General features: G+C 39.9%; 1 protein-coding gene across 1 annotated transcript; it reads right to left on the reverse strand.

Moving 5' to 3' along the window:
• Window positions 1–2,682: 2,682 nt before the first annotated feature.
• Window positions 2,683–9,182, reverse strand: LOC134333224 (calcium-responsive transactivator-like). The gene is made up of 11 exons (XM_063015103.1): window positions 9,098–9,182; window positions 8,258–8,334; window positions 8,018–8,102; window positions 7,123–7,153; window positions 6,946–7,047; window positions 6,647–6,832; window positions 5,270–5,365; window positions 4,841–4,933; window positions 4,390–4,515; window positions 3,522–3,649; window positions 2,683–2,727 (listed from the first exon to the last, which is right to left on the reverse strand). Exons 1-11 carry the CDS (start codon window positions 9,164–9,166, stop codon window positions 2,701–2,703), a joined length of 1,020 nt encoding a protein of 339 aa, XP_062871173.1. The 5' UTR covers window positions 9,167–9,182; the 3' UTR covers window positions 2,683–2,700.
• Between the last annotated feature and the right edge of the window lie 1,110 nt (window positions 9,183–10,292).

Genomic DNA, 10,292 nt, shown 5'->3' on the forward strand with positions numbered 1-10,292 from the left:
TAATTAAATAAGTCATTCGTTCCGGCTCTAATCAGTCACAGACTGGAATCCAGCGAGCAAAACTAAAATATTATACTGTAAAAATATCAATAAATATTAGCATATAAAAATACAAAACTGATAGAAATAAATAAATAAATCATACAAAAAATGACGTGCAGTAAAACAAAGCAAATTTAAGGTTTATCCAAACTGGTAAAACAAAATTATTGTTTAGTTCTGTATTACAATTCATTTGTAAAACAGTAAAAATAAAAAACATGTGAAGCTGAACTGAAAATGCAGGTTAAAATAAATTACACTAGTCCACTTTGGCTGGGCTCGAATTCCAGGGTTCAAATCCCTAGCAGTGCAATCAGCCATAACATTAAAACCACCTCCTTGTTTCTACACTCACTGTCCATTTTATCAGCTCCACTGATTTTATCAGCTCACTGTCACTGCTGGACTGAGAATCATCCACCAACCAAAAATATCCAGCCAACAGCGCCCCGTGGGCAGCGTCCTGTGCCCGCTGATGAAGGTCTAGAAGATGACCGACTCAAACAGCAGCAATAGATGAGCGATCGTCTCTGACTTTACATCTACAAGGTGGACCAACTAGGTAGGAGTGTCTAATAGAGTGGACAGTGAGTGGACACGATATTTAAAAACTCCAGCAGCGCTGCTGTGTCTGATCCACTCATACCAGCACAACACACACTAACACACCACCACCATGTCAGTGTCACTGCAGTGCTGAGAATCATCCACCACCTAAATAATACCTGCTCTGTGGGGGTCCTGACCATTGAAGAACAGCATGAGAAAAGGGGGTAACAAAGCATGTAGAGAAACAGATGGACTACAGTCAGTAATTGTAGAACTACAAAGTGCTTCTATATGGTAAGTGGAGCTGATAAAATGGACAGTGAGTGTAGAAACAAGGAGGTGGTTTTAATGTTATGGCTGATCGGTGTATTTGTAATTTGGCTGTGTCAGGTTGGGGGGGGGGGGGGGGGGGGGGTTACTGCATTGCATCCAGAAATTCCTGGGAAAATGGACACACCACAACCCTGATCAGGATGGAACTGACATAAATAAGATCTGCTGGGTCTAAAATATACAGACAGCAGCTCGGCTGATCGATCTGTTAGTGCAGAAAGTGTTATGATGTCCATTAACTGATTCCTCATTAGTGATTTTTTGGCGTCCATATAAATAGGAACAGTTCGAGTGTAGCTGTTAAAAAGTTCGTGGAACAGTGGTCTCTCTGCCAAGGTCAGGACGTGAAATAAAGTGAAATAAACGTGACGTTAACTGAATCCACAAACAGTCACATGAACTCAACAGGCTGTAATTAGAGACGCCTCAATAATCAATATCACGATATATTGTGATTAATAACAAACCTTAACGGTATAAATTGTGCCTCAGTATTTTGGCAGCATTTACATTTATTAATTCTGTCCATAATTTCAGTATAACAGCTCATTCAGACCAGGCACACATGGACAAAAGTATATGGACACCCGTTTTGGTGACATACATACCGTAAAATTAAGGATAGAAATAAAAAAGCACTTGTGGCCCTTTTATAGATTTTAGGGATTCCATCCTGTCAACAAAGAGTTGCTTTGGCCAATAGCTAACCTTTAGGAGCAACAACAGCTCGACCATGAAGCCAGATAAGCCTACAGTTCCAAGCTTGTTCTGGAAGAAACTTCAGCGCTACAACATCTCATCAGGAGCTTCATGGATCACATGTTCGTGCAATAACAAGGTCCTGGTGTAAAGCACATCACCGGTGATCTATGGAGCAGTGTAGCACTGGTAATATCCGACCGATGGGTCTTTGTTAATAAAAAAAAAACAGATCTGAACTGGCCTTCACAGAGCCCTGACTTCAACCTTTTGGAATGAATTGGAATACTGACTGCAGGCCAGAACGTAGCATTTAAATTCAGCGCCTGACCTGCAGAATGGAAGTAGTCATGGTCCAAAACTTTCCAGAATAGTCAGAAAAGAAGGATGTTTAAATGTCCACAAACATTTGGCCCTGTCGTATATAAGAGTAATTAAATTATAAACAGTTATAATCAAACAGATTGTCCTGATATAGAAAGGTCGTATCGGCATGATTTAAGTTCATATTTAGAATAAATATTTTATATAAAATATAAGCGCAGATCAAAGCATCAGTGTAAACGTTCATATAAAGCACAATATTAATAATTATTATGAGTGATTAATACACAAACTCACATTTCCAGTAAAAGTTGGGACGTTTAGTAAAACGCAGTAAAAATAAGAGTCTTTATTTCACTGATAAAAGTAGAAAGAAAAGATTCCTAATGTTTCACTGATCTACTTCAGTCTAGTTTGTAAATAAAATTTGTGGGAATCTGATCCCGTTCAGTCCAAAAGATGTCAAAGCTAAAATGAATGGATTCAGTAATTAGAAGGGGTGTCCCAATACTTTTGTCCATAAAGCGTGTATACATGCGTTATTTATAAGCTTTTCATTTCTCTGTACAGAAATATAAATTCTAAAAGCATCTGAGGAGTAAAACAGAGGTAGTTGGAAATAAATCAAATCCCAGTCTAATAAACTGGTATTAAACTGGTTACCAGAGCAAAATCCAGTCTCTATTTTTAGTCCATCGCAGGTTCGGCGTTCCTCTGATCCTTCTGCTGAACGTTCACCATCATCGTGCACCCTTACTGCTGGTAGTTCCCAAACTGACCCTGCAAAGAAGGAGGAGCTGAATTTAGGAACCAGTCTGACTGCACCCCTGTCTAAAGAAGCTCCATAAAGACCCAGAGTCCCGACCTCAACCCCAATAAACACCTCAGAACACCACCACTGACTGAACGGAACCTCAACCGTAAGGCAGCCGTTCATCTGTTCAACATAAAGCAAAAGTCAAAATGCTCGTTTAACTAAATGGGCACAAATTTCCACAGACACACTCCACTGGTCTGCTTATAAATCGTGATAGAGGCCAAGAAGAGCTGAAGACACACATGCAGTCGCCGGCTGCTTCTCACGGAGAGCTGTAGAGCGTACGGAGATCCATGCTATGCGCTCCGTGACTCAGCTCGCTTTTGCAGCAGTAATGAGGAACCCTAAGTACTCTAACTCCCTCCCTCAGGCACAACCATGAATGCCAGCTCGATAGCACAGCAGAGATTCAGACTCAAGAGTTTGAGATCAGAGAAGTCGTGGGCTGGCGCATTGGACCGCGGTGCCACCCGAGCGCCCGGCATTAAAGATTTTATGGGGTCTGATCACCATGGGTTCCTGAATCTCATGGTCCAGGTACAACTGTTCCTTCAGTCGGTGAGGGGACTTTCAGGCAATCCAGAGGGAAGTGGGTATGTTTAATGTAAGGAAGTATGATAATCTTCTCGTTAGGATTATAAAAGGTCATGTGACCCTGCTGTTTTTGTGTGGGTGTGTGGATGTCATGTGGACGTCATGTGGGTGTGGGTGTGGGTGTGGGTGTGGGTGTGGGTGTGGGTGTGTGTACACGTCGTACCTGTTCGTAAGTAAACGATCTCTGTGATTGAGTAGCAGGTCCGGACTGTGAGGATCGATATGAAGAATACTGCTGACTCTGACCCTGCTGGTACTGAGAGAACTGAGACGGACCGCCCTGTCCCGGACCTGCACAAGAAAGGATTTAATAATGATTTTGGTTGAGCTCGTAGCTGCTGATGCGCCGGTGCTTTCACATCATCATCACATAAAAATCTTCTTCCCCTTAAAGCTTCTTTCAGCCTCCAAAAAGGTGGAAATCAGATGGAGCTAAATCAGGACTATAAGCGTCTCTCAGACACGAGTGATTACTACAGAACAGAACCAAACAGAACAGAACAGAACAGAACCAAACAGAACAGAACAGAACCAAACAGAACAAAACCAAAAAGAACAGAACAGATGAACAGAACAGAACCAAACAGAACAGAACCAAACCAAACAGAACCAAACAGAACAGAACAGAACCAAACAGAACAGATCCAAAAAGAACAGAACAAAACCAAACAGAACAGAACAGAACCAAACAGAACAGAACCAAACAGAACAAAACCAAAAAGAACAGAACAGATGAACAGAACAGAACAGAACCAAACAGAACAGAACCAAACCAAACAGAACAGAACCAAACAGAACAGAACAGAACCAAACAGAACAGATCCAAAAAGAACAGAACATAACCAAACAGAACAGAACAGAACCAAACAGAACAGATCCAAAAAGAACAGAACAGAACAGAACCAAACAGAACAGAACAGAACCAAACAGAACAGAACAGAACAGAACCAAACAGAACAGAACAGAACCAAACAGAACAGTGTGTGTGTGTGTGTGTGTGTGTGTGTGTGTGTGTGTGTGTGTGCTCTTACCGTAACCCTGGTTGCTGTATCCGGATTGTGATTGGTTGATTGATTGGTACTGTTGTTGGTTGAACGCTTGTTGTTGACCTGAGCTCTGCTGATACTGAGACTGCTGTTGGTTATACTGAGGGTTTCCTGCAACGAAAACATCAAAACACCGATCAATCAATCAATTAATTAACCAACAAATCAACCAATAAACCAATCAACTAATCACAGTTACTAACAGGTGTAATAAATCACTTATAGAAAGGAAATCATATGCTTTCAACTTTGTAGCAACAGTTTAGGGAAGGTCCAGGGGCAGCCACTGTAGGGCGCCGAGAGGGTTAAGGGCCTTGCTCAAGGGCCCAACAATGAATAAAAGGCATAAAACTGTGCCAAGTCCGGTAAGACTCGGGAAGAAAATTGAGACAACACCAAGCGAGCTGAATTAATTAAAGCATATTTTAATACCTACCGCCTTCATAATAATGCTGTGATGAGTCTTCAAAGCTTCTCTCATAGCTCTGCTCACCATACGTGGACTGCTGGTACGAATACTCGCCATGACCTGCAGGGAAAAAGGAACTTAATATGTGGTTAAAAAGTAGATTTAAAATAAAACGCGTTTCATAAAACTGATTAGACACACTGGTAAGCAAAGGGCGTGGCTAAAACATCCGGAATTTAATAAATAAGAGTGGTGTCCACAGACTTTTGGCCATAGTCATTGCCTAAGCTCATCTAATGCACAAACAAAGGACCATGTGCAGTTCTCAGGACCTAATTTAGTACCGAAGGTGATAAACAATAAAATAAATGGTCAGATCTGGGATTTCAGCACACCAAAATAATTCAGAGCGGATCTAAACATGTGTGTATGGGGGGGGGGGATCTGTGTGATTACCATCAGGGTAATAGTGCTGGTTTATGGGCTCACTGGAGCTCGGAGCGTGTCCGTACTGCTCTCCGTAGAACTCCTCCTGAGCCATGTACTGCGATCCTGAAACACAGGGCGACACCCGAACCGTTAGAATGATCCGATCTGGTCAAACGCCCCGAATGTGCCAGTCTGAATGAGCACGGGGTAAAAAGAGGGGCTCTAATGCCAACGTGTGATTATATTATATTATATTATTTGAGTTTGGGGTGTTTAGATTTGATTTGTTGTTTGTTAAGAGACGGTGCAGAACTTCAGGCTTCAATGTAATTAGAAAATTGGAAATAATTCTATTCATTTAATTCCTGTTGATTGGAAATGTTAAAAATGAGGCGAGAAAAATATATTAGTAATTTCTGGTGTGCAGAAACTCCAGATATTAAAACTCACTTCGAGATCTAACAAAGCCCGAGAAACACAAAGCCAGATAGTGACCATAAAGATTCATGGTCCAGTTCAGCGCTTCCCAAGCTGTAATACAAGGACCAGTGGTGGATGAAGCTCCTTTAGATGGTGCATCAAATCTACGTTCAAGTAAAGTAACATATATCTGGCTTCATCACAAACTGTTTCTGAGCCTTCACGGACATAACGTCCCAAGATTTACGACTTTTGCTCCAAAAAATGCCAAATTACATCAGAAAAATCAAACACCAAGATAACCAAGACCAAACCCACCAGGAAAACCAGGACTGAATTCAACAAGCAACTCAGAACCAAACCCCCCAAGAAAACCAGGACCAATCCCACCAAGTAACCCTGAACTCAACCCTCCAAGATACCACGACCAAACCAACCAAGCAACCCAGGACTGAACCCACCAAGAAAACCAGGACCAATCCCACCAAGTAACCCTGAACTCAACCCTCCAAGATACCACGAGCAAACCAACCAAGCAACCCAGGACTGAACCCACCAAGAAAACCAGAACCAAACCCACCAAGTAACCCTGAATTCAACCCTCCAAGATACCACGACCGAACCAACCAAGCAACCCAGGACTGAACCCACCAAGAAAACCAGGACCAATCCCACCAAGTAACCCTGAACTCAACCCTCCAAGATACCACGACCGAACCAACCAAGCAACCCAGGACTGAACCCACCAAGAAAACCAGGACCAATCCCACCAAGTAACCCTGAACTCAACCCTCCAAGATACCACGAGCAAACCAACCAAGCAACCCAGGACTGAACCCACCAAGAAAACCAGAACCAAACCCACCAAGTAACCCTGAATTCAACCCTCCAAGATACCACGACCGAACCAACCAAGCAACCCAGGACTGAACCCACCAAGAAAACCAGGACCGAACCCACCAAGAAAACCAGGACCGAACCCACCAGATGCAGGAAGGAGCTGAGACGTACCTTGCTGAGCCGGATGATAGCTTCCCATAGGCCTTTGTGCCATCATGCTGTTGCCTTGGCTACCAGGTGCCATCATGCCCAGAGACTGCTGGCCCTGGTAGTGCTGCCCACCAGACGAGGAATAATGAGGTCCTGCACCTTGCTGATGCATCATAGAGACTGAGGAACATCACAGGAATTATCACACGGCCACAGAGAGACAGTGAGGTGAGACAGCAGTGATGCAGTTAGACATGCAGTGTGGAGTGAGACAGGACGACAGTTCAGCTCACCGTTACTCATCTGGTTCTGGATCAGTGATGACGGAGCCATGTTGTCATTCAGGTTACTCTGAGAATGTAGAGACCCGCCCAGTCCACCTCCGCCCAGACCACCTCCGCCCAGTCCAGCTCCGCTCAGACCACCTCCGCCCAGTCCACCTCCGCCCAGTCCAGCTCCGCTCAGACCACCTCCGCCCATCCCCACCCCCGGATTCGGAGGCTTCAGGAGACAAAAAAGGATCACACACACGGTTAGAACACAAACATAAATGATAGTTCCTCATTACTGATTATGACTGTATCTAGGGACTTCTCTGTGCCCATATAGAGTAAATCAGTAAACTGTCACATTAGGCTGAGAGGAACCAAAAAAGACATGAGTGATGGGTGATGGGCTGTGGCGCTGCACACAGTCAAGTGAGCTTCATATCACAGTGGAATTAGAGCTGCCAAGCAGCAAATAAGCTCCTGCATTCCTTCATCCATGTGATTAACAACAGTGACCTAGGCAACTGACAACTGTTCCAGGTACTATTTAACAAATGCAGTCAAACTAGATTTGTTTATATAGGCACAGAGAAGTAAAGGAGTGATAAGCCACAGTAAAGGACATTATAAAAAGTAAGACAATTAAAAAATGAAAGAAAGAACACAGATATAAATAATAAAAAAAACAATAAAAGACAAAAAAATAAACAAAGCAAGACAGAAAATAAAAAATAAAATAAAAAAACAAAGAAAGAAAAATAAAAAATAAAATAAAGAAATATAAAAACAAAAAAAATTACTAAATAAACAAAGAAGAAAAAATAAAAAAAATAAACAAAGAAAAAGAGAAAAAAAGAAAAATAAAGAAAGAAAAATTAAAAAATAAACAAAAAAGTCAGTTGTAGCCTAGAACTTAAAGTACTAAACTAGTAATCAGAAGGTCGCTGATTCAAGCCCCATCACTGCCAGGTTTCTGCTGTCTGCTAAATGACAAAAAAAGTAAATGTAAAGTAAAGAAAAAATAATAAAAAAAATAAAAGAAAGAAAGAAGAAGCTGTTTAAAGCTGTTTAGTTTAATTGGATGAGTATAACGTACCGCCGGTAACAATGACTGCATGTTCTGGTTGGAATCGGCGATGGTTGCCAGATACACGAGGTTCCTGTGTAAGATCTGCTGATACCTGAAGAAAAACAAGAACAACCAAATCCAGTGGAATCTAATCTCATCTCAAACTGGTTCCATCAACATCAAGACGAGTTCAGACGAGTAACGGCCCTCCAGTCACACAGTCAACATGGACCAGGACCATCAGAAGGTTGTGAGTTTAATACTCACTGTGTGCATTCTGTGGTTTTTCCTTTGCTCTGATAGTCCATGATACGCTGGATCAGGTGGTGATTTTCATCCAGCATCTGGGTAAGAAATAAACACACAACGTCTGAGCTCAGTCTGTACACACTATACAGCCAAAAGTATGTGGACACCCGACCATAAGCTTGTTGGACGTCCCATTCCAAACCCTTGAACCCTGAATCCTTCTAGTAATGCTTTCTATGATCTTTTGTATTGTGTCTCCATATAGTCAGGCACAATCGACATTCCAGCTAACAACTAAATAGAATCATTTCTGTAAAATATATTAGACGCCTCCGACTTTGTGTTAACAGTTTAGGGAAGGCCCATTCCTGGTCCAGCATGACTGAGTCCATAAAGACACGATCTGACACTCCAGGGCCAGGGCTTCTGGTCTGACATCAGTGCCTGACCCCTAAATGTGTAGACATCTCCACAGACACACTAACCTTGTGGAGGAGATTTCTAAAAGAGCGGAGACTGTGAAGGCAGCAAATTAAGGTTCAGATCATGGTCAGATTTTCTTATAAGGTTTAAAATATCACATTTACATTCGTCGAAATGAACATAAATTTATAAATAATACATCAAACAGAACCAGTAAAATTAAAAGAATGAATCCTTATACATTAAAACACGTTCATTTTAACATAAAAGCAACTGTTACTTGCAACTGCAACTTTTACTTTACTTTTACAACTTTTAAGATCACTTATTACTTATTGTTCTGCTTCCACAACATTAAACACAAATATAACTAATAAACTCACAATAAATACAAACCCTATTAAATAAATCACATTCCCTAAATATTATATTGACCTTCTGGATGCTCTGCTGGGTCACATCTGCTTTCCCTCTCGGGCGTGTGGATGAAAATGTGACTGACATTCTTTATAAATCCTGATGAATTTCTTTATAATGATTTTATTCTAATATTTATTCTAACGCTCTCAGCGCCCGTCACACACAGAGCCCAGTCCGTCACACTGCTGTGCTACAGAAACAGGGGTGTTATTCCATCCAAACAGGTTTCTGTTTCACTAACATGCTCATTCTGTTACAAATAAATATAAATCAACAATAAACACCGTAATATCATAACAGAGAGAAACTTAATACTGTTCTAAAGAGTAAAAATGATGATAGTAAAGCTGTGATGTAAACCCAAACCCCCATGTTTAGTACAGATGGTACAGTCCGGGTCGCTTCTGTAAGTGTGTTTAGATCGAATCTCATTCTCGGAGCGCTTTACGCTTCATTTTGTGCGGAACTCCGCAGAGCTGAAGCTTCACTACACAAACAGCGCTCCTGCAAAACCACGCCCACATCAAGTGCCCCAAACTGTGATTGGTCAGGACCAGGTTGTTTTGGCGTGCATCATTTAATAATAATAATATCAATAATAGTATAATGATAATAATAATAATATTGATGATAATTATAATAAATATTAATAATAATAAATAAATAATAATAAATAATAATAATAATAATAATGATAATAATAAACAATAATAATAAACAATAATAATAATAACATAAAAAAAAAAAATAATAATAATAATAAATATTAATAATAATAATACTACTAAATAATAATTAAAAATAAATATTAATAATAATAATAATGACAATAATAAAAAATAAATAATAATAATAATAATAATGATAATGATAATGATGATAAATAATAACAACAATAATAATAATAACAATAACAATAATAATAATAAATAATATTACCAATAATAATAATAAATAATAATAACGATACTAATAATAATATTATTAATAATAATAATAATAAATAATACAAAAATGATAATAATAAGAGTAAAATAATAATAATAAATAAAAGTAACGAGGAATTATGAGGACATGGTACAAAGTGACACGACATTATGAAGCTTTCAGTACAAACAAAGCATTTCAGTTGCTTTAGTTTGATGCTGCCTATTTTAGAAAACCCACAATAAAATTATTTTAAAAAAATAAAATAAAATAAGATAAATAA

This window comes from Trichomycterus rosablanca, chromosome 19, assembly GCF_030014385.1.
Source record: "Trichomycterus rosablanca isolate fTriRos1 chromosome 19, fTriRos1.hap1, whole genome shotgun sequence".
Lineage (NCBI taxonomy): Eukaryota > Metazoa > Chordata > Actinopteri > Siluriformes > Trichomycteridae > Trichomycterus > Trichomycterus rosablanca.

What these genes read in the sequence shown, in the direction of transcription:
- LOC134333224 (XM_063015103.1), bottom strand. Translation starts at nt 9,166, where the DNA reads ATGTCAGTCACATTTTCATCCACACGCCCGAGAGGGAAAGCAGATGTG. An exon ending in CCCAGCAGAGCATCCAGAAG is followed by an intron (nt 8,335 to 9,097) that starts GTCAATATAATA and finishes TTTCTTACCCAG; the next exon opens with ATGCTGGATGAAAATCACCA. An exon ending in ACAGCATTATTATGAAGGCG is followed by an intron (nt 4,516 to 4,840) that starts GTAGGTATTAAA and finishes TTTTCGTTGCAG; the next exon opens with GAAACCCTCAGTATAACCAA.